The following is a 25,540-nucleotide window of genomic DNA, read 5'->3' as shown; positions in this document are numbered from 1 at the left end:
ACCCAGATGCAAATACAACCATCGCATTAAATTAGGTTAGAATTATATTCTGAAAAATCTATTTTTAATGTGTTTTCTTTACCATATTAAAAATGCCTTTTTATGCAAATGTGCAGGGGTTGCAACTTGAAAAAGGTTGGGAAACACTGATCCAGAGAGAGAGAAGTGCTATAAAGGAAAGATAAAGTTAAATAATTTCATCTGATGTATTTTGAAGTAAAGATAATTTTGAAGCATGTGTGTAACATTGGCTGTTTTTGCTTAAATGTGTAACCAGACTGGTAGAACTAGCAACCTTTCACAATTCTGTTTAAAAAAAGGGTTATAAATGGCGAGAAAAGCAATAAAAGCAGTTTTTGGTCAGCAAATTGACAACGAATGAGTGACAACGAATCATGTTCAAATACGATTAAGATTCCAAAAGAACTTTGGAACTGCAAACATACTGGTACAAGAAATTCTAAACAGGCCAAGCAAGCTAAAATTCTAAGTAAGTTATCTAATTCTAGCAAACCACTGAAAATTTATAATTGCTGAGGCAGCACAAACTTCAATTGACAGTGCATTATGTTTAAATTTGAAAATGTTTTGTGGACAAGTTTCCAGTACTTTTTATTGTTGTTAAATATAAAGAAAGAGATTAAGCAATAGATGTTCTGCATCTTCAGTTCTGTCAGTTTCAGTACAAGAAACTACCAGATGCTATTATGAAAGAAGAAAGAACTGATATGCAGTGATTCTTGGGAAATGACATGTGTGAAAGGAAGCTTGAAATATAACAAGTTGTCTCAAGTCATGCTGGGCATTTTAACAATTCCTCATAGTAATTCTGAGTGTGAGAGAATATGCAGCCAGGATAGAAAAGCAACAACTGAGTTCAGATGCTCTTGTTCTGGCAAAGCTCTGGAAATGGTTTTGACAGCCAAGCCTAGGCAGCAAGGCCATTATTATGAACAAAACTTTGACTCAACATTTCTGAAGAAGGCAAATGACTGCAACAGTATCTGTCTTGAAATACATCATAACCAGTTGAAGTCAAACAGACATTTCAAACAGAAATCCATAGAGAAAAATATTACGAACAATGTTTAAAAAACTTATTGTACTAATAAACAATCCTATGGCTGTTTGTTAATATAAAATGTATATTTTTCCAGTGAAATTTAATTTCTAGTACAGTGTGAACTTTATGCACAACAGGGTTAAACATAATTACTTACATTTAGTAGCATTTTCAGGTTCCATCGAATAACGTGCCATCTTCAGTGGTTTCTTCTGAGGGAGAAAGAATTAAGTTCGGATTATAAACATGAAAGCTATTTTATGACTTAAAGCAAGAATTAAATTCCAAATTGTTTCATAAATATTAAATAGATAAAACTTCGAAAAGCATTGCGGTATATGAGATTCATTTATTAGACACAAAACCATGCAAAGTGCAATTTTTAATACCAGACATGAGTACCTTGAAAGTTAAGCACTCTGCTACAATGGATGTGTTAAACCACCAGGTATAACTTGTTAAAGTTGCCTTGGAATTTATGCAAGGTAATCATTTTTAAGAAATTGTGTTCGGAAAGGAAAAAAAAAAAAAACAGATGGATGGCTACTATTTCACTACATTCATTTAGAGATACAAATGGTACATATAAATACCGTAAAATTTTATTACAATTACCACTACAGTTCAATATTAGCAGAGCCAAAGGATGCATGGAAGTTAGGCTTTTAAGAGGGGAGGAAAAAAAAAAAAAAAAAAAAAAGCCCACACAACCTGAGACTGTCAACCTGAACTACCAAAGAAGGCAATTTATTCTGGTAATCAACAACACTCTGACGAAATATAAATTTCCCATGGTCCAGTCCATTATTTTTCTAATACAGGAACTCCCCGACTTAAGTAAGGGCTGCGTTCCACGGAACACTATGCAAGTCAGATTTTATGCAAGTCGGAATTTCCTCCGTGCTTGTGCAGCACTGGCAACTGTGCATTCCGAATTGATTGAATCAAAAAAGAAATGTTCGATGAACATGTAAATAGAATTATTTATTGTATTTATTCAATTTATCTCACGCACAGAAAAAAATTACAAAACAGAGGAGACAGATACAACTTCAGAAAGTTTTACCTCTCGAGCATCGTTGCAAGAATCGATAAGTACCCCGTTGCGGAGGTTGAGGGCTGTGGAGATTTAGAAGGGGTCGGCCGCTCAACCTTATGAACAAACATTAATGGATGACCAGATGGTGGCTTTTCCCTTTACATCATAGATTTCTTAGTAGTAGCAAGAAAGCAAGCAATCACTTCTCTGTTAACTTTTAAGAATCATTCACTGTCAGGATCAATCTTCTAAAACCTGGCCATTGCTGATGCAATTTGACGAAATTTCCATCTCTCTGGCGATGAAGCATCTCTGCTCCTCATTTAGTTCATCATGAGCTTAGCCAGCATTTTCTTCTTTCACTATCGCTGCCTGCAAGTCAATAAGTCCATCAGATAATTCCTTCTCTTCTTCCTCTATTAATTCCTCCAAGTCTTTGGCATCAACCTCCACTCCAAATGAAGTGGCTTGCAACCTTTACAATCCTATCTGTAACCTCTTTATATGATTTGTCTTTTTCAAATCCTTCGAAACGTTTTACGTACCGTGGGCATATTTTCTTCCATGCACCATTTAAACAACTTTTAGTAATTTCTGCCCAGTCTTTATTAATGTTTAAGATGGAGTTTTTTTTTTTTTTTTTTTATGTAAAACCCAAACACGAAAGATATTAGAACCTACAGTACTTAGACCGTGCTTGGGTTGCAGGTTGAGAAGACGAAAGAAATTTGTTAACGTTGGACTCTAACTTCTGTAGACTGTAATTTTCAAAAAATACATATTAAGGAAGGTTGTTCCAGATAACGGCAATTGAATGAATAAACGAGGAAGATGAAAAGTTGGTTCTGTGAGTTTGAAGTTGGACATAAATGGATATCGGCTAGTAGGGCACGTTCAGACTGTTTTGAAAGAGAGAGCGGGAATTATAGAAGCCAATTCAGAAGAACAGTGCCCATAGAAGTATCTGTAGAAAAGGCATGCAGCAGAAACAGTATGTCCATGAGACAGCAAGTGGAGAGACTGTTAGAGATGAAACATTAATTAACCTAACTGCCCTATTCTGAACAGAATCAAGAAGCCTGAGAGAGAGAGGTTTTCGGGCACCACCCCAGATGTGGGAACAATATTCCATGGTAGGGCAGATTTGCGATTTGTACAGAGTCAACAGCTGTTTGGAAGAAAAGTAACGCCGAGAGCGAAAGAGAAAACTAAGTTTTTTAGATGCAGAGGAAGCAATATTTGTATGTGCTTGTGCCAAGAGAGGTTATAAGTCAGGGTAATCCCCAAAAGAGATATATCATTTTGTCTAGAAATCGGAGTGTCACTAAATATAACCATAGGAGCAGAAGAATCCTTTTTGCAAGATATAAGACGAGACTGAGTTTTAGATGGGTTGAAATCAACTAAGTTGTCTTTGCCCCATTGGAGAATTACCTGGAGATCAGCATATAAAGGAACCGGTAGCAGACTTTCGAGAGGTTGAAGCTGATTGAAGCTGATATCTCAAAATGGAAAGCAATGTGCTATCATTGGCAAAACTAAGGATAGGATTTCCAGTCAATGGAAGAAGGTCATTTAATATACAAGAGGAAAAGAGTGGGGGAAAGAACTAAACCTTGGGGGATACCCGCATTAATGGAGAAGTCAGAAGACAGAGAGCCATCTACCATTACCCTCAGTGAGCGATCAGAGAGAAAACTGGATAACCAATTACAAAAAGCAGTTGGCAAACCATAAGATGGAAACTTGTTTAGAAGACCTTCATGCCAAACACGATCGAAAGCCTTTGAGATGTCAAGAGCAACTGCTTGTGTTTTACTGAACTTTTCCATTGAATTAGTCCATAAATGAGTAACATAAGCCAGAATATCACCAGTGGATCAACACTGACGAGCGCTGATCAGACGGAAGGTTTCTAGGTAGTTTAAGAGTTGGCAGTTAATTGGTTTCTCCATTACTTTAGAAAGAGTAGAAGTAATTGCAATGGGACAATAATTTGATGGGAGGGATTTGTCACCCTTTTAGGAACTGGCTGGATATGGGCAAATTTCCAAGCAGAAGAAAAAACACCTTTGGAATAAGAAAGTGAAAAAAGGCGGCAAAGAACAGGAGTAAGTTCGAGAGCACAGGTTTTGAGAACAAGTGGAGAAATACCATCGGGACCTGGAGATTTCTTAGCATCAAGATTCGTCAAAATCCTTCTGACATCCTTTTGATGGAAGACCACAGGAAGCATTGAATGGAGCATGTTGAGAATGGTGGGAGGTGTTTTACCAAGATCATTAATATACAAGTTGGAAGTAAAATAGGATGCTAGCAGGTCAGCTTTATCCTTGGCTGAAGTGACAGCAGAACCATCTAGTTTGGACAGAGGTGGGAGCAGAGATGGGCAAAAGTTGTGGCCAATAGCTTTGGCAAGAGATCAGAATGCTCGGCTACCATTAACAAGTTTTCTACTCAGCCTGTTCAAACTCTAGTTTGGACTAATTAATAACTGCTTTACAATTGCTGCGAACTTTGGTGTAGGCAGAAAATGAAACTAAAGAATTAGAAACAAGCCAATTAGGATATGCAACTTTCTTCTCTCGAACAGCCTTTGCACATTTATTTTAAAACCAAGGTTTATATAAAGGATGAGATTTTAAAGTGGAGTGTGGGATAAAGGATTCCATTCCTGCAAGAATAATTTCACTGACACGATCTGAGCAAACGTTGACATCAGAAGTTTTGAAACAGTAATCCGACCAAGCAAAAGAAGAAGAGATATCTTGCGGGTCATCCCATTTTGCATTCTTGTAATGCCAAACAATACGAGGTTGGGAACAGCCACGAGATAAAGGTTCCATTGGAGAAGAGACAATCACAAAGTTCTGATCTAAGATTCCTAAAGGACCTCTCATTTCAACTGTGTACTTAGAAGGGTTGTTTATGAGAAAAAGACCAGGCATGTTGGCTGTGTGGTTAGGGTTGTCCAGTATTCTTGTAGGTAAATGAACAATCTGTGTAAGGCCATTAGTAATTGCAAAAGCCTCAGCATCTCGACCAGCTGGGTCGGTGTGACTAGAAAATGGAAGCCAGCTGGAATTGTGAACATTAAAATCACCAAGGAAAATTACTTCACTGTTAGGAAAGTTAGACTAGAGAAAGTCATGTTGCAAAAACCCCAGGGGCTCACATCTGGTGTGTATGGGCTTGGCACACCCAGGGTCCTGAGCTTGGTTTTCATCATTCCTCTCTTTCTTGGCGATTCCCCTCTCCCTCTCTCTCTCTCTCTCTCTCTCTCTCTCTCTCTCAGGGTAACTTGGGAATTTTTTTTTGGCTGGTACAGCATAAGCCTCAGGCTTCCTTGCACCATATAGCTAATAATAATAAAGAGAGGAAGTCAAACAGCTCCAAGTGATTAGTGGAGTTGGGAGAACGGTAGAGACAACAGATGAATTTGACACAATGAAGTAGAGAGATTTGAAGCCAGAGAAGATCGAAAAGAGGAGATTCCAAACTACCAAATCTCTGACAGGGAATATTGGAACGGACATATGCACAAGTACCACCGTTGGGGCGAAAGGAATCGTACAGCAAATAATTTGGGCAACTGAGATGAGCAGTAGTTGAATCAACTGATAACTGAGATTCTGTCAGAAAAAGTACATGGGGTTTGGCAGACTGCAAGTGGAAATGGACATCGTTGAGATTAGAATTGAGACCATGTATATTTGTGAAATGAATTAGGAAGTGTTTGGGAGGTTTAGTTTAGGTAAGGACAAAAAGCAAGTTTTCTACTGTCAACCTGTTTGAAATCTACTTTGGACTGATTAATAAGTGCTTTACAATCATTGAGCTTTTGGTGTAGGCAGAAAATGAACATGGAGATCTGGAAAAGGCCAATTACGATATGTGACATTCCTCTCTTGAACAGCCTTTGCATATTTATTGGAGAAACCACGGTTTAGATAAAGTACAAGATTTTAAGGTAGAGTGTGCAATAAAGGATTCTATCCCTGCAAGGATAATTTCACTGACACAATATGAGCAAACATTGACCATCAGAAGAATTCGAACAGTAATCCGAACAAGGAAAGGAAATCTCACAGATCATCCATTTGCATTCTTTTAATGTCAACCAACACAAGGTTGAGAATAGCCACATGAGAAAGGCTTAATTGGAGAAGAGATCATCACCAAGTTATGATATGAGGTGCTTATTCATACAACATATCCCCACCAATGGCATCCCTAGAGGACCACCACCTCCACACATACTTAGAAGGGTTATTTGTGAGAAAAAGATTGAGTGTTGGCTGCATGGTTAGGATTGTCAGGTATTGTGTGTATATAAATGAACAATCTGTGCAAGGTCATTAGCAACTGCAAAATCCTCAGCATCTCAACCAGCTAGGTCTATATGACTAGAAGACAGAAGCCACCTAGAGTTGTGAACATTAAAATCACCAAGAAAAATTACCTCAGTGTTAGGAAAGTTGGACAGGATAAAGTCAAGTTTCAAAGAGAGGAAGTAAACGAGTTCCAAGTGATTAGTGGTGTTAGAAGAACAATGTGATCTAGGATGTTAGGATCAGTGGTTATTTTTCGAAGCAAAAAGGGGTGCACGAGCAAAAAAGTACGGGAAACAAACTTTTCATATGCTTGCAAAGTTGGCAGCAATTCTGATTTCTATACTTTGTTTCCTGCATGTTCAAGCACCACAATCTATTAACATGCACATAATTACTAAAATGGAGACTGTTTTAATATCAATAAATTGAAAAATATTAGCCCTGAATTTATTTTTTTCATATTGCCTTTCACTGTTTCAAAAGCCTTTCTGAATTTGCATTGTCTACCGTCAAATATAGCCACTTATTTAAACATGGTTAAATTTGGTTAATTTAAATAATAATAACTAACTAACTTTTTTTTAACCTCAACAATTCCCTTATATTGTGTACCATTATAACAATGCATCCCACACTGGTAAGGTACTTATGTAGAAAGGAATCAAAATAAAAACAAATGTTTAAACAAAATCCTCCTACCATCAAATATGGCACTTCCGATACTGTTATTATTACACATCGCCAGTTTAATCTATTGAAAGAATTCAATCAAACCATTGCACACCTTTTGATAAACTGTACAAAAACTCCAAAAAGTTATCAGTGAAAACAAGTCCTAGAGACAAAACGAAAAAAAAAACACCACAACTTTGATATTGTCACAATCTATCAACAAATATTGTTGCACCCTTTCTACTTAAGGGTATCCCATTCCTGTAGAAGCAGTCTCTCCTTTTAACAAGCACAGACCCCACTAAGAATTATACCCCATTAGCTTTGTATGGTCTCTTCAGGACTGAATTTATTGACAAAGCACTCACATGTACTCCCTTCTATTGTGTTGCGTCAGGATTGCAGAAAGTTTCAGATTTAATCCTAACTTGTAACTTTTCCCCATCATGGCCCTGTACTTATTAAATCCTCAGGTCTCCTACTCTTGATATCTAATGATATCAAGAATAGGAGATCCCACGTACATATAACAATAATATCACCTTTGTGCACTTAAAACATACCTGCTGTATGTAGTAGTAGTAGTGGCATGTGATGCAAGAAAGCAGTGTATGAACTTATGCTGCATCAGAAAAAAAAAAAAAAATCACACAACCATTCCCTCTAAATGTTTGTCCATTTCCTCCTTAAATTTATTTAACCCTATCGACTTCCACAACGACAGATGGAAGTTTGTTCCAGCAATTAACCACCACTGGCTAAAGGCAAATTTCTGCACATCTATTCTACATCTGTCTTTCCTTAATTTGAATTTATGTCCCCTTGGGTTTGTAATCTGAACAAGTGGAAGAATCCACTTGTTCAGATATTAAGTTTTCTGAGCAATGCAGACAGGCTGCCAGGGCAGGTCATGGGGTTTTGTCAATGATATATAGGAATTTTGCTAGCAGGGAAAAGGAGGTGTTATCCCTCAGTATAAGGCGATGGTCAGGCCATGCCTTGAGTACTGCGTACAGGTCTGGAGGCCTCATTTTAGGAAGGATGTAGATTTACTTGAGCGTGTACAGAGAAGGGCAACAAGATTGGTGAGGGGAATGAAGGGATCCTCTTATCAAGAGAGGCTTAAGTTCTGCAAATTGCAGTGGCTGGAAACTAGGCACCTGCACGGTGATCTGATTGAAGTGTATAAGGCCTTGAATGGGTTGAGCACGCTGAATTCTAATGGGATCCTTCCACTTGTTCAGATTACGAACCTAAGGGGGCATAAATTCAAATTAAGAAAAGACAGATGTAGAATAGATGTACGGAAATTTGCGTTTAGCCAGCGGGTGGTTAATTGCTGGAACAAACTTCCATCTGTCATTGCGGAAGTTGATAGGTTGAATAAATTTCAGGAGGAACTGGACAGGCATTTGGAGGGAATGGTGTGATTTTTTTTTTTTTTTCTTGCATCACTACTAATCCCATCAGAATTCAGCGTGCTCAACCCATTCAAGGCCTTATACACCTCAATCAGATCACCACACAGGTGCCTAGTCTCCAGCCATTGCAATTTGCAGGACTTCAGCCTCTCTTGGTAAGAGGATCCTTTCATTCCCCTCGCCAATCTTGTTGCCCTTCTCTGTACACGTTCAAGCAAATCTACATTCCTTCCTAAAATCAGGCCTCCAGACCTGTACGCAGTACTCAAGGCGTGGCCTGACCATTGCCTTATACAGAGGGACAATCACCTCCCTTTCCCTGCTAGCAAAATTCCTATATATCATTGACAAAACCCCATGACCTGCCCTGGCAGCCTGTCTGCATTGTTCAGAAAGCTTCATATCTGACTGCACAATTACTCCCTGGTCTTTTTTATTTTCTACCACCTTAAGTGTAGTACCACACGGTTGGTACGTTTCTCTGGGGTTACTTCTACCCATATGCAGTACTTCCCATTTGTCAAGGTTAAATGTCAGTTGCCACTTCTCAGCATATCTGTCCAAATTTTCCAGATCCTGTTGCAGTAGCACACTGCCATCAACAACCCTGCCAACCTTTGTATCATCTGCAAACTTCGACACTAATCCGGATACACCTTCATCAATATCACTGATAAATATTCAAAACAGTGGTCCCAACACCGAACCCTGTGGGACTCCACTAATAACATTAGTCCACGAAGAGCAGCACCCATTGATTCTTGTCTTCTCCCACTCAACTCTTGCCCCTGGCAAACATATTGTGGTTCTATTCCACGTATCATTTTTACACAATATATTTCCCATTTCCCTGACAATAGTCACCAAGAATAGCTACCTTCTGTGGGATAAACACAGTATGCCCTGAGGATTCTCACTGTGCTGCTTAAAGCTGAAGTGCAAGCTCTGATAATGAGTTAGGCAGCTGAGATCTTGATGGACTCCCAGTTTAATTCCGTCAAGGGCATCCACCCTACTCTTCAAGCTCTAATAAAGGCCCATTACAATGCAGAGTTGCCACTTCATTTCTTCCTACTCTGCATGCCAAGTGCACACAGACATCCTCTTCCTGGACTATACCATGTCCTGTTCCCAAACCTCCACAAACAGCACATTTCTTCAGGTCACGATTCATAGGAGAATTGCCCCTTCAGTTCTTCCCAAGTCATAGCAGAACACTGCTTTGAGCCCATTGCTTTGCTGCTCTAGTCTGGGGCATGATTTCCATTTAAATTAAATATAATTGAGAATACTACACTAAACAAATATACTTTATTTCCCCATTTTTAAGATACACCTTAATTTTGGGGCCCGAAATTTAAAAAAAATATATATATTACGTAAAGTTATTGAATTCAAGTTTTATTCATCATAAAATTCATACAACTCATCACTGTCAAAACTCCCATCCATTAGCTTGTCCTCATCTGTGTCTGATGACGAATCACTGTCTTCATATATTGCCTCGTCATCAGTTCCATCTATGGCATTTGAAATGCCACACTTCTTAAATGACTTGACAACGATCTCAATCTTGATATTATCCCAGGATCTTTTCTCACCCAGGTACAAAGTTCTCCTATAGTTGGTTTCTTCACTCTTCCTGCTGGTGTCAAATTGTCCCCAGAAGACTTCATACATTGGTCCTTGAGGTTGTCACAGACATTCTCTCAGATATGCCAGACAAACTGTACTTGCTACCTGGGAGTCTAAAACGCTGATGGAACTGATATTCGGGTGACACTTAAGTCAAGTGGACCCAATTTCGACAAAGTCCGGACGGTCTATGCCAGCCAAATCCTCTGCCTGCACCTTCACGATGATGGGACTGTTAGTAATCCTGGGTATAACCTCCATGCACAAGTACATGGCGGGTGACCACCCAGGTGTGAACCAACGTAAGAAGGGGTGGAGGTGTGGTGCCCACACCACATGGAGGAATGCCGACCCTGTATGTTACCAGGCAGTACTAGGTGGTAGATGACTCCCTTCAACTGGTGAAATACCACTACTTTGCTTAATGTAGGTTTGAAGTGGTGGAACCCATGTTTAGTCTCTAGAGCTAAGTTCCGGTCAACCCTTCCCTATCTCCTCCATCATACAGTATGATTGATGACTTTTGAGGTTATGATGAATGTCGTGGCGAGATCCAATATTCCTTACATTTCGAGGGTACAGCTCTAAAACAGTGTTCGCAGGCCGGCCGCTAGTTAGTACACCGGACCGAACCTATTGGTAACTCTCTAGGAGGCTTCCGGATCAGCTAGTGTATAATCTTGCTACCTCTACTCTGCCAGATAGTGACTGGAGGGAGTCCGAGTAGTGTGTATGCGGGGAACATTGTCAAGGCCACGTTATGCCAAGGATCTGGGTATATTCTTACCACGTGTACGCTATATCCAAAAATATCATTACTTCATACAGCATGTCCTACCCACTTTTTCTTAACATTGAATACACCATGAATTGTCAAACTAATAGAGCAAGCTTATCTGCAAAAAGATCTAAACCTCCCAAGCACTTCCTAATTCATTTCACAAATATACGAAATATACGTGGTCTCAATTCTAATCTCAACAATGTCCATTTCAACTTTCAGTCTGCCAAACACCATGTACTTTTTCTGACAGAATCTCAGTTATCGGTTGATTCAACTACTGCTCATCTCAGATGCCCAAATTATTCGTTGTATGATTCCTTTCGCCTCAAAGGTGGTACTTGTGCATATGTCCGTTCTGATATTCCCTGTCAGAGACTTGGCAATTTGGAATCTCCTCTCTTTGATCTTCTCTGGCTTAAAATCTCTCTACCTCATTGTGTCAAATTCATCTGTTGTCTCTACCGTTCTCCCAACTCAACTAATCACTTGGAGCTCTTTGACTTCCTCTCTTTGCAACTTGACTTTCTCCAGTCCAACTTTTCTAACAGTGAGGTAATTTTCCTTGGTGATTTTAATGTTCACAACTCCAGCTGGCTTCCATTTTCTAGTCACACCGACCCAGCAGGTCGAGATGCTTAGGCTTTTGAAATTACTAATGACCTAGCACAGATTGTTCATTTACCTACAAGAATACCGGACAATCCTAATCATAGAGCCAATACGCTTGATCTTTTTCTCCCAAACAACCCTTCTAAGTACACGGTCGACGTGAGAGGTCATTTAGGCACTTCAGATCACAACTTGGTGATTGTCTCTTCTCCAATGGAACCTTTATCTCATGGCTATTCCCAACCTCGTATTGTTTGGCATTACAAAAATGCAAAATGGGATGATCTGCGAGACTTCTTTTCTTCTTTTGCCTGGTCGGATTACTGTTTCAAAACTTCTGATGTCAACGTTTGCTCAGATCGTGTCAGTGAAATTATTCTTGCAGGAATGGAATCCCTTATCCCACACTCCACTTTAAAATCTCGTCCTTTATCTAAACTTTGGTTTTCCAATAAATGTGCTAAGGCTGTCCAAGAGAAGAATGTTGCATATCGTAATTGGCTTGTTTCTAATTCTTCAGTTTCATTTTCTGCCTACACCAAAGCTCGCAACAATTGCAAAGCAGTTATTAATCAGTCCAAACTAGAGTTTGAACAGGCTAAGAGTAGAAAACTTGCTTCTTGCCCTAATGGTAGCCGAGCATTCTGGTCTCTTGCCAAAGCTATTGGCTGCAACTTTTGCCCATCTCTGCTCCCACCTCTGTCCAAAACAGATGGTTCTGTTGTCACTTCAGCCAAAGATAAAGCTGACCTGCTAGCATCCCATTTTTCTTTGAGCTCATGCATTAATGATCTTGGTAACACACCTCCCACCATTCCCAACACGCTCCATTCAATGCCTCCTGTGGTCTTCCGTCAAAAGGATGTCAGAAGGATTTTGACGAATCTTGATGCTAAGAAATCTCCAGGTCCCGATGGTATTTCTCCACTTGTTCTCAAAACCTGTGCTCTCGAACTTACTCCTGTTCTTTGCCGCCTTTTTTCACTTTCTTATTCCAAAGGTGTTTTTCCTTCTGCTTGCAAATTTGCCCATATCCAGCCAGTTCCTAAAAAGGGTGACAAATCCCTCCCATCCAATTATCATCCCATTGCAATTACTTTTACTCTTTCTAAAGTAATGGAAAAATCAATTAACCGCCAACTCTTAAACTACCTAGAAACCTTCCGTCTGATCAGCGATCGTCAGTGTTGATCCACTGGTGATATTCTGGCTTATGTTACTCATTTATGGACCAATTCAATGGAAAAGTTCGGTGAAACACAAGCAGTTGCTCTTGACATCTCAAAGGCTTTCGATCATGTTTGACATGAAGGTCTTCTAAACAAGCTTCCATCTTATGGTTTGCCAACTGTTTTTAGCAATTGGTTATCCAGTTTTCTCTCTGATCGCTCACTGAGGATGATGGTAGATCGCTCTCTGTCTAACTTCTCCACTAATGCCGGTTTCCCCCAAGGGTTCAGTTTTTTCCCCCACTCTTTTCCCCTTGTATATTAATGACCTTTTTCCATTGACTGGAAATCCTATTCATAGTTTTGCCGATGATAGCACATTGCATTCCACTTTCCATTCTAAGAAACCTTGCTCTGCTCAGTCAGCTTCAACTTCTCGAAAATCTGCTACCAGTTCCTTAAATGCCGATCTGCAGGTAATTCTCCAGTGGGGCAAAGACAACTTAGTTGATTTCAACCCTTCTAAAACTCAGTCTTGTCTTATACCTCGCAAAAAGGATTCTTCTGCTCCTATGGTTATCTTTAGTGAAACTCCGATTTCTAGACAAAATGATATATATCTCTTTTTGGGATTACCCTGACTTCTAATCTCTCTTGGCACAAGCACATTAAGAATATCGCTTCCTCTGCATCTAAAAAACTTGGTTTCCTCTTTCGCTCTCGGCGTTACTTTTCTTCCAAACAGCTGCTCACTCTGTATAAATCACTAATCCGCCCTGCCATGGAATATTGTTCCTACATCTGGGGTGGTGCCCCCAAAACCTCTCAGGCTTCTTGATTCCATTCAGAAGACGGCAGTTAGGTTAATTAATGATTCATCTCTAACAGAGTCTCTCCACTCGCTTTCTCATAGACGTACTGTTTCGTCTGCATGCCTCTTCTACAGATACTTCCAGGGCACTGTTCTTCTGAATTGGCTTCTATAATTCCTGCTCTCTCTTTCAAAACAGTCCGAACACGTGCCACCACCAGCCAACATCCATTTACTGTCCAACTTCAAACCCACAGAACCAACTTTTCATCTTCCCCATTTATTCATTCAACTGCTGCTTTCTGGAACAACCTTCCTTCATACGTATTTCCTGAAAATTACAATCTACAGAAGTTCAAGTCCAATGTCAACAAATATCTTCTTTCGTCTTCTCAACCTCCAACCCAAGCACGGTACTAAGTACTATAGGTTCTAATACCTCTCATGTTTGGGGTTCACATAAAAAAAAAATAAATAAATACATTGGTTGCATTCGTCTCTCATGGCAGCTTTGAAGGGTTTGTTAATGCTGACATCAAGTGGTTGGAGCCTGGATGTCAAGCCTCCAGGTATGACGGCAAGTTTTGTTTTTTGCTCTGCAGCAATCTTTGTATTTTTTGTTATGTGTTCCCTGAACTGATCAAGCACCAATGGGGCAGGTTTGCGTAAGAGCCCACCTGGTCTCCTGCTACAAACTTCCTCAAACAAGATCTTCATTCCATTCTGATCCATCCAACCAACCCTTATCATGAACGTGGACAATCACTCCTCAAGGAATGTCTTCTTTTGCGTTTGAAAATCAACATAGGAGGCAGCTTGGTTCCATCGGCACAACAAGCTAGAACTGTATAATGGCTCTTTTCATGTCCACTTGTCTTCACAGTTAGTTTTCAACCCCCTTCTTATCAACAGTTCTGTTACTTGGGACATCAAATTGAAGGGGGACTTTGTCCATATTTGCAATCTGTCCCAGCTCAAACTGATGTGTCTTCCGACACTGAATGACAAAACGATGAAATTCAAGGACCTTCTGCTCATAGCTTTCAGGCATCTTTTGGGCAAGTCTGGTGCACGTACGCATGCTTAGTCCATTCAGTTTCATGAACCTGAACCACCAATTGTGTCCTCCTTTGAAATCAGTAACTTCTTTTTCATCAGCAATTCTTCTTGCCTCATGCTGAACCATCTTGGTGGACACAGGAATTCCAATTGCCCTTTGCTCCTCAATCCATATCTTCAATTCCCTCCCTAAATCAGGCCATTTTGCTGACTTGCCTCTACTGGCCTTCTTCTGCCGTGGCGTTTTCAGTATGGTTTCTTCTTCCCGTAGCCAGTCTTGGATTGTTTTCTCAGTTGGAGGAGGACCAAACTTACGTTCAGCAGCACGATTTCCATTCACTTTTGCAAACTGGATCACTTTTAACTTGAATTCAGCACTGTGCGAAAATCTTTTCTGAGCCATTTCTGGGCAGAATGTGGCAAAACGTAACCTAATATACCGGTAACAAGTGCAAAACAATGAACGCAAAGACAACAAGCGTGATAAAGCGGGAAATGCAAGTAAAAAAAAAAAAAAAAAACCTACAACCACTGTATAAGATGCACCCAACTTTTATACCCCAAATTTTTCAAAACAAGGTGCGTATTATACATGGGGAAATACGGTACTTAAATACAGTAGAGTGTCGGTTATCTGGAATAATTTGAAAGGCTGATCTTTCTTTTTTTATTAATGCTAGTACAATAAGCACTGGTTATAGTAATCACTGTTGCAAATTGAATTTTTGATTCTATTAAGCGAAAGATCAAGTTTGCTACCTGTTTATAACAAGTTGTACAAACAAAATGCCCAATAAACCGAAAATTGTTTTATAGTTGACGTCTATGTGATCTTCAGAAATGCACTTTACAAAAATATCAGACTACTGGGTTTCCTCAGAAATCATGAGTGAATTTCAGATTAGTTTAGCTCCAGATTCGGTAAGAATAATATTGGCCCGAAACTGCAATTTATTATTTTTCTCAATTTTTTATGGCAAAACGTGAACGAAAAGAAAATGCGTAGTTTTCAACAATAAACACTTCAACAATAAACAGAAATTATTATTAGAATTAGGAAGGGTGGAAATTTAGGAAATCTCTCCAAAGGGTTTAATGTGGGGACTTCAACAATTTACAACACCAAGAAAATTTTCAATGCTGTAACAGAATGTGTCGATAATGAATGGTGAAGGAGGATCTAGCAGGAAAAAGACTACCCCAAAACCTGAAAATGCCACTTTAGAGAGTGCACTTTGTGGTTTCTTCAGAAGCAAAGTTTAGGTGAACCAGTGTCTGGCCCAGGAGCGGATTAAGATCAGTTGAGGCTGAGGGCACAGAAGAAAATATTCGGCCCCTTAAAAAAAAAATAAAAGAGAAAGAGAGACAGGGAAAATAAAAATACATGTTAACCATTTTTTTTAAAAAATGGTATGTACTATTAATGTTTTATTTCCAATAAAATTTGAATATATATATGTATAATATAATTAATAATAGCATAATAATAATCACAAAGTTTTAAACTAATATGTTCAACTAATTTGTTGGGGTTTTGAGTGGGCCCTTCAGAAGTAGGGGCCCAGGGTGCGCGCCCGGTGCGCATACCCTTAAATCCACCTCTGGTCAGGCCCAATGTTGTATGAAAAAGCATTGGATTCAAAAATGGATGAAGGACAAATTCACACAATAACACACAGCCCCAGAACAAACCAGACCTCAACCTAATTGAAAATTAGAACTCAGTAATTGCATTACGCAAAAGAAACCAAAAGATCTTAAATGGCTGCAGGAGACATTCATGTGTTGGTAACATTTCCCAGCTATGTTGAAGCTACAATGTGTAGCAGTCATCAAAGCAAGGGCAGGCCAAGGAAATATTGTGCACATTGTGTGTTTTGGTTATATAGCTGCCTGCCATCCTAGTACGGACAAAGTAATGAAAAAATCCTTGCTTTCAAAAGAATTTTTGTTATTTCTGAGAAAAGTACTTATTTCATTGTATATTTACCCATAATGCATAGAAGTAAAATTTTTCTGCAATTTATAGCTTCATGTGTACTGTTATTACTTATGTTCTTTCAGATACTTCTACAACTTAGCTGCCAGCATAAGGACAAACAACCTAAAAAAATGTGATGCATTTTTTGAGAAACTATTTTAATTTTTATATTCTGCTACTTAGTTGGTTGATTTCATTATAGTATTTACTAACACTTTTTAGATAGAGTAAATTTTAATATGATTTTTAATTATTTTGCATGTGTTCTAATTTCTCTTGCTAAGAAACTAAAAATGTCCAAAAATCCAGAAAACCTATGGTCCCAAGCTTTCTGGGTAATGGGTTCATTACTATTCTTGCATTTCCAAAAATGTTTTTGATACTGTTACAGATAAATGACTGCTGAACAAATAAAAGGATGGTTGAATGGTAAAAGAGAGTGTATATCAATAGGCACTGCTCTTTATGGACTGTTTATCTACAGCCAGCAGGACTGCCCAGGATTCAATGTGGGTTTCTCATTTTCTATTCTTATTAATGATATTTATGAAGGCATATCAGACTTAATGTCTAAATTTGCAGAAGATACAAACAGTCAATGACAGTAATCAAGCTATGCTACAGCAACAAGATCTAGAAACATTAGGCAGATGAGCTAAGAACTTTTTCAAACTTCAACTGACAAAGTTTAGAAATTAAAAATGCAAGGTACAGCAGTAATCCCAGATTAACATCACTATATGGTACCACATGTAGAGTAGTAGAGAATGAAAAAGACCTGGGGATAATTGTGCAGCTGTCTGAGCTGTGCAGACAAGCTGCCAGGACAGCTTATGGGGCTTTGTCAGTAATATATAGAAATTTTGCCCGCAGGGATAAGGGAACAATTATCTTGGCCGAGGCCACATCTTGAGTACTGCGTACAGGTGTGGAAGGCTCATTTCAGGAACGACGTGGATCTATTGGAAGGGGAGGTGCAGAGAAGTGCAACAAGATGAGTGATGGGATCAACAAGGTATTGGCAGAACTATATTATCCTTTCATACATTTATCTACAGCCAGCAGGAATTAAACTACATAGTTAAAGCAACAAGCACAGAAGAGCAAACTTAGCTTACACAATGAGTTAAACATGTTGTGCTATTTGCAAACAAATGGCGTCACCAAAAAGGTTAATTTATTTAAAAGATGAGTGTGCTTTTTTTGCAGAGAGTAATTTATTTAAAAGATGAGTGTCTCACCAGGTCAAGGCCTCACCTTTTGGCAATGCCATTTGAGTGAAAGTATTGCAAATCCAGGGCAACTTGTAAAGGCAAAGTTTTTCTGTTGTGAGCATTGTATTCACAGAAAGTTTTAAACTTTCTGTGAATAAAAAAAAAGAGTTTAAAACTTTCTGGATGCAAAAACTTATGAATGGACACGGCAGGCTTCCTGAGTCAGGGTGACAAGACATGCTTTTGAATACTATGATATATTTTCCTGAAAAAGATAAAATGCCAAATATTCCATGTTAGTTTCTTTAAAAGATTTTATTGTAAATTGCAGTGAAAATTTTAAAATTTCTATACCTGTGTGTTTTATTGTTACCATATCAATTTTCTAATATCTTTGTTGAATCTAACTTGAAATTTAGGTACTTGAATTTTAATAATGATTGTTACTATATTCAGAATAAAGCAGTGCTCTAAAAAAAATAAAAGCATCATTTATAACAGTCTCATTATGGGGAAATCTCTTCATCTTAATGACACTAAAAATATCATGACCAACTGCAATTTACGTAACACATTATAAGCTACTTCACAATTATGGACTATTTTGACTCACATGTCTCTCCTCATTCAAAATCATATAAAGCAATCACACAAAATCAATAATCATATAAGATACGAACATTATACACAAGTACAATGAAGTATCCCACTTTGTCATTCCTCTCACCTTACTGGAATGATTGGAGGTTTCCTTCCTTCACCCACAAAGTACTTAAAAAAAAAAAAAATTTAATTTTGTGTAAGAAGTTATTAACCATCCATCACCTGCTCCTCATTTTAACAGACACTGGCACTGCATCTGTGCAATGCCCCTTTTGTTTTTAATTATAAAAAATTAAATTTTGGCATTTTTACTGAATTGAAAACCATGATCTATTTAATTATGATTTGCTAAACCCAGATAAAAAAAAAAACTGGTATTTGTTAAACGCAACAAACAATTCATATTTTTGTGGTACAGTAACTTCGTTATGTGTATGGCAAGTACAAAAGCATTAATGTTAGCAGAATATGCAGACATTCACTTTCTATATGGTGTATGTGAAGGAAATACAAGATGGAGTCGCCAAATACTGGCATCATTTTCCATCAATGTGACACCCTAATTGGTGTGTGTTTGTCAGCAACCATAATTTGAGGGAATGAGGTACAGTGAAAGGGCACTATGACTGAAGCCTACCCCCAATAATATTCTACACAAGAGGAGCTAGATATCATATTTGATCCCTCCACCAGCACACAGAGTTGGTCATGGAATGACCTGTTGCAAGAACAGGTCATTCCGAAACCTTCATTGAAGTGCACACTAGGGCTGACAATACCGGGATCTCGAATACTGGAATCCTGGTAATTTTTAAAAAAAAAAAAAAACCCACTTCCACTTCACCCCTCTGTTCGTTCAAAATACCTGTCCAGCTGAGCCTTAATTTTATTTAGGCTATCAACCTCCATGACAAGGGATGGAAGTCTGTTCCACCAACCAAACACCCGCTGGCTAAAGGCAAATTTCCGCACGTCTATCCTACATCTGTCTTTCCTCAATTTGAATTTATGCACTCTCAGGTGATTATTCTGAGCTAGAAGAAGAATCCCATCAGCATTGAGCATGCTCAAACCATTCAAGGCTTTATACACCTCTATCAGATCACCTCGCTGGTACCTAGTCTCCAGACACTGTAATTTGCAAAACTTAAGCCTTTCTTTGTAAGAGCACCCCTTTGTTCCATTCACTAATCTTGTTGCCCTTCTCTGTACTCGTTCCAGCAGCTCTACATCCCTTTTGAAATGAGGCCTCCAGATCTGTATACAGTACTCTAGGTGTGGCCTGACCATTGCCTTATACAAGGGAATAATCACCTCCTTATCCCTGCCAGAAAAATTCCTGTATATCATTGACAATACTCCATGAGCTACTCTTGCAGCCCGTCTGCACTGCTCAGAGAACTTCATATCTGCCTGCACAACCACCCCCAATTCCCCTTCATTCTCTACCACTCTGTGGTACTACACTTACAGTGGTAGAGAATGAAAGGGACTTGATACGTTGCTCTGGGGTTGTTGTTTCCCATGTGTAGTACTTTACATTTGTCAATGTTAAACTTCATTTGCCACCTCTCAGCCCATCTGCTCAACCTTTCCAGATCCTGTTGCAGCAGCATAGTGTCAGTAGTGTCCTTGATAACCCTGCCAACCTTTGTATCGTCTGCAAACTTGGACATTAAGCTTGATATACCATCATCAATATCATTTATAAATACAGAAAACAATAATGGACCCAACACTGAGCCCTGAGGGACTCCACTAATAACATTAGTCCACGATGAGCAGTGTCCATTGATTACCACTCTGTCTTCTCCCCCTCAACCACCCCTTTATCCATAGCAGCAATTTGCCTCCAATGTCACACTGCTCCAATTTGTGTAGCAGTCTTCCATGTGCAACAGTATCAAAAGCCTTTCTAAGATCCAAGTATATAATATCAAAGCTATTCCCTGCATCCAGTTCTTTTGTAACTGCATCATAGTATCCAATCAAATTGGTCAGGCAAGACTTCCCCTTAACAAAACCATGCTGTGTCCGAGCTATAACTGAAGTCTTGTCTAAATGATCCTGCAGTGCTTCTTTAACCAGTGCCTCCATTAATTTTCCTGGAACAGAAGTTAAGCTCACAGTTCTATAATTACTTGTGTCAGCCTTTGATCCTCCTTTGTGAATTGGGGTCACATTTGCACATTTCCAGTCTATGGGTACCTCCCCTGAGTCCAAGGAAGCTCTCATAATTACGGCTAAGGGTTTGCTTACTTCCTTTGCTGCCTCCTTTAATATAACTGGATAGATCCCGTCCACCCGGGTGCCTTTCTTGTGTTTATCTTCAACAATTTCTCCTCCACTTTACTCCCAGTTATTTCAAGATTCTGTAGCTTACTGCTAGAGTTGAATACACCTCTGGCATTCCCCTTGCTGAATAACTCCTCATGTGTGAATGTCGATGCAAAATATTCATTTAGTTTGTTAGCTACCTGAGCAGGGTCATCAACAGTTGACCCATCAATATCAAGTGGACCAATCTGATTCATCCCCTTCCTTCTAGAGTTTACGTAAGTAAAGAACTCTTCGCTGTTTTTCTTTGCATCCCTTGCCAAGGATTTCTCGTAATCTGCCTTCGCCTGCAGATGGTTCGCCTGCACTATGATGGTTTGCCTCCATATTTTCTGCAACAAGAACATTTGAAAAGGCTACTGGAATCACTTGATTGGTTGTGGAGGTCCCATTTCTTAGCCACCATGCTCTCCTGACCTTAGCAAGTTGGATTTCCACGTGAGGTCACACAGTACAAGTTGTTTACAGTCAAGATGACTTGTTGAATCTCACGTACGAAGCTGTGCTGCTATTACGAGATTCCTTCTCACGCTGCGAAGCCTGCGTCAGCAATCATTTCAAACATCATTTGGTCGTGCTTCGGTTTGACTGCAGTACTAATAAAATTCAGTTTTAATGTACAACTTTATTTCATTTCTGAGTGCTCTTCAACTTAATGCTAAATTTTAAATCAATGAACATTAACTGTTCCTGATTTATTGATAACCATGTGCAGTACAACTAACATTATTCAGATACTTCGCAATAATTACCCGTTTCGGCTGATCATTAGTACAAGGTCCCCTCACTCCAGAATGCCTGTCTCAGGATGTTTATTCCCTCCTTCCCGCCATTTAAAATAGATAAACGAGTTCCGGATTTTCAAGCATCCTGACTAGCACTAACCATAGCGAGTTAGGTATGTCAACCACTACCTTCTTCCTCATTTCGGAGGGGGCAAAATTCTAGAAGCGGAAATGACGTAACTAATATTTAACGCTCTTAACTCGTTGTTCCTACGTCAAAAAGTGTACACTTTTTCTTGTATTTTAATGAACCATTCCTTTAAGGAGATTGGATACACGATGGCCTTTTTTTCAAGGCCATCCTGTATATGCACTCTTTTTTGAATAGGCTCGTAACATGGTCTCAACACTTTTACATACTTATATAATAAATATTTTTTAACTTCGTTATATGGGTAACAATAAAAAAAAAATTATAAAGAACAATCTGGGATTTACTTAAAGATTTAATTACCATCAGGGGTAAAGGAAAGGAAAGGGTTTTTGCTTCCGTAAAGTTGAGTACAGTGGTCTCAGACAGTTTTTAAATGCTGTACAGTGGGATCAACTGAAGATGTTACCAACAATAAATTCCAAGTGGGAAGCATTCAAGGAATTAATCGTGGATGCTACTAAAAGTTTCATACCTATTAAGAAATATTGTTCAAGGTTTACGACTAAATGCTTATCTAATGAATTAATGAGACTCTTGACAGAGAAGAAAAATGCATGGGATGCATATAAATTATCGAGCAATTCAGAAGCCTATGGCAGATATAAGCCAGTCTGTAATCAGGTCACAAAGGAGGTCAGGCAGGTGAAGGCAGATTACGAGAAATCTTTGGCAAAAGATGCCAAGAAAAACAGCAAGGATTTCTTTACTTATATAAACTCTAAAGGAAGGGGACGAATCTGATTGGTCCACTTCACATTGATGGTTTGACTGTTGATGATCCTGCCCAGATAGCAAACAAACAATGACTATTTTGCATCTACATTCACACGTGAGGAATTATTAAGGTTTGAAAATGGCAGAAGGTTTTAAAATTGTAGCAGGGTACTTAATGATTTTGTAATGACTGAGAGCAAAGTGGAGGAGAAATTGTTGAAGTTAAACACAAGAAAGGCACCCGGGTGGATGGGATCTATCCAGTTATATTAAAGGAGGCGGCAAAGCAATTAAGCAAACCCTTAGCCATAATTATGAGAGCATCCTTGGACTCAGGGGAGGTTCCCACGGACTGGAGATGTGCAAATGTGCAAATCACCAATTCACAAAGGGGAATCGTAGGGTGACGAGTAATTACAGACCAGTTAGTTTAACTTCTGTTCTGGGTAAAATAATGGAGTCATTGGTTAAAGATGCATAGCAGGATCATCTAGACAAGACTGCAGCAATAATTCAGACACAGCATGGGTTTGTTAAGGGAAAGTCTTGTCTGACAAATTTGATTGGTTATTATGATGTGGTTACAAAGGAACTGGATGCAAGAAATAATTTTGATATCATATATTTGGATTTCAGGAAAGCTTTTGACACTATTGCGCATGGAAGACTACTGTACAAATTGGAGCAGAATGGTATTAAGGGTAAGTTGCTACAATGGATAAAAGGATGGTTAAGTGGGAGAAGACAGAGGGTAATCAATGGGTGCTGCTCTTCGTCGACTAACGTTATTAGTGGAGTCCCACAGGGTTCAGTGTTGGGTCCACTGTTGTTTTGTATATTTATCAATGATATTGATGAAGGTATATCAGGCTTAGTGTCAAAGTTTGCAGATGATACAAAGGTTGGCAGGATTGTTAATGACAGTAATGGCAATGCTACTGCAACAGGATGTGGATAATTTGGGCAGATGGGCTAAGAAGTGGCAACTGAAGTTTAACCTTGACAAATACAAAGTACTGCATATGGGTAGAAGTAACCCCAGAGAAACGTACCAAGCGTGTGGTACTACACTTAGGAGGTAGAAAATGAAAAAGGCCTGGGAGTAATTGTGCAGTCAGATATGAAGTTTCCTGACCAGTGCAGACAGGCTGCCAGGGCATGTCATGGGGGTTTTGTCAATGATATACAGGAATTTTGTTAGCAGGGAAAAGGAGGTGATTGTCCCTCTGTATAAGGAAATGGTCAGGCCACACCTTGAGTACCGCGTACAGGTCTGGAGGCCTCATTTTAGGAAGGATGTAGATTTGCTTGAGCATGTACAGAGAAGGGCAACAAGATTAGTGAGGGGGAATGAAGGGATCCTCTTACCAAGAGAGGCTGAAGTTCTGCAAATTACAGTGGATGGAGACTAGGCACCTGCACGGTGATCTGATTGAGGTGTATAAGGCCTTGAATGGGTTGAGCACGCTGAATTCTGATGAAATCCTTCCACTTGTTCAGATTATGAATCTAAGGGGGTATAAATTCAAATTAAGAAAAGACAGGTGTAGAATAGATGTGCGGAAATTTGCCTTTAGCCAGCAAGTCGTTAATTGTTGGAACAAACTTCCATCTGACGTTGTGGAAGTTGATAGGTTGAATAAATTTAAGGAAGAACTGGACAGGCATTTGGAGGGAATGGTGTGATTTTTTTTTTTTTTTTGGCTGATGCTGCATAAGCTCATACACTTGCTTTCTTGCATCACATGCCACTACTACGATATAAAAAGGGAAAAGCACGCGTGAATACGCTTAAAACCTGAAAAATTAAAGACTGTGTTAATGTTGAATACCATTTATAAAATTTCATTTTACCTTCATCAACAAAAGCACATTCCCATTACCACATGTACGCAAATACCCTAACCCTTCTTGGTGATTTCCTTCTCTCTCAGTAACTCGTTCATTTTATTTTATTTTTTTTTTTTTTTTTACTAGTGCAGCATAAGCCTCAAGCTTCCTTGCACCATATGGCTAATAATAATAACATACACTACGTAAAATACACAAAACTGGCACATCGAAATTAACACAAACACCATACAGGTATTTAAAAATAATAGTAACAAATATATGTACAAAAGGAGAAGATTTAAACCCAGTAGATATAAATATCGTCCTTCGATATTTTTCTAGATATATTAAAGAAAATTTCAAACACAAAATATTGTTCACATCATACCTTTTTCACAACGATTACGACAGATTAATTGATCACTTTCTTCTTCTTCCACAACACGAAAGAATCCATATAACCACGAAAAAAAGGAACGGAAGCGCCGTCTATTGCACCAAAATTCGATAACTTATTATTTTTATAAAATTATTTTAACGGATGAATGAATTCGTTTATGGTAAACTTACAGAAGGGTTGCATAATTACATTCATTCTTCCACATGAGTTTTCAACACAAACACAATTAAAACGGACGGTTAAGGATTACAAACCCAAATATTCGTAGGAGTGATGAAGACAGCAAGGGAAAACAAAGTAGACAGTAAATTAAAGTAGCAAGTAAGGAAGAGACAACAAGAGATAGCGTCATATAAGGGCCAACACCAAGAAGTACCGTAACTACACATGTATAATATGTCCAAAAACATTATATATGGACATTTGAAAATGCTACTGTAAATTGCGAAAAGCTGTATTCTTCTGTCAATTTGCTTGTCTGTCTGGAAGAAAATCACTATTATCCGGGAAAAATCTTAGAAACTACGCCCTAGAAGGATGAGCTTAACCACAGTTTAAAAAAAAGCATATATCAGTTAACGCGTCATTCACAGGATTCGAACCCGGATCTTTTCCAATCAGTTTGGGTATAACGGCAATTATAACCATTGTGATACCGCGCATAGAATATGGCATAGAAGAAAATGTTATTTGTCGAAAAAAAAAATGAAAATTAACTTTAGTTTTCACTTCGATAATCCATTGACGCTACTAAGATCCAAACTTTAGACGTTGATGACGATGAGTGGTCATAGCACAGTACATTGACAAGGCCCTTGTTCCTCAGGCCCATAAAGAAGATGGTTAATAGGATCGTGGACTTGGAAATGTCGCTGCTCGACTCCTGTTAAAATTCCATAATCATCATTAACATCATATATATT

At 38.8% G+C, this 25,540-nt stretch overlaps 1 protein-coding gene across 1 annotated transcript in view; it reads right to left on the bottom strand.

The window, feature by feature from the left end:
• The window catches only part of RpL17 (ribosomal protein L17), an 86,933-nt gene extending 62,231 nt beyond the window's left edge, over positions 1 to 24,702 (bottom strand). The window contains exons 1-2 of the mRNA XM_090368559.1: positions 24,606 to 24,702; positions 1,221 to 1,275 (exon numbers count right to left, since the gene is read on the bottom strand). Of these exons, the coding sequence (XP_090224685.1) occupies positions 1,221 to 1,260 (40 nt within the window). The 5' untranslated portion in view covers positions 1,261 to 1,275; positions 24,606 to 24,702. The remainder of the gene's footprint in view (positions 1 to 1,220; positions 1,276 to 24,605) is intronic.
• Positions 24,703 to 25,540: the final 838 nt, after the last annotated feature.

This window comes from Mastigoproctus giganteus, chromosome 2 (genome assembly GCF_048544385.1).
Source record: "Mastigoproctus giganteus isolate SK-2022 chromosome 2, ASM4854438v1, whole genome shotgun sequence".
Taxonomy (NCBI): domain Eukaryota; kingdom Metazoa; phylum Arthropoda; class Arachnida; order Uropygi; family Thelyphonidae; genus Mastigoproctus; species Mastigoproctus giganteus.
This window is presented reverse-complemented; position numbering and strand designations above follow the sequence as displayed.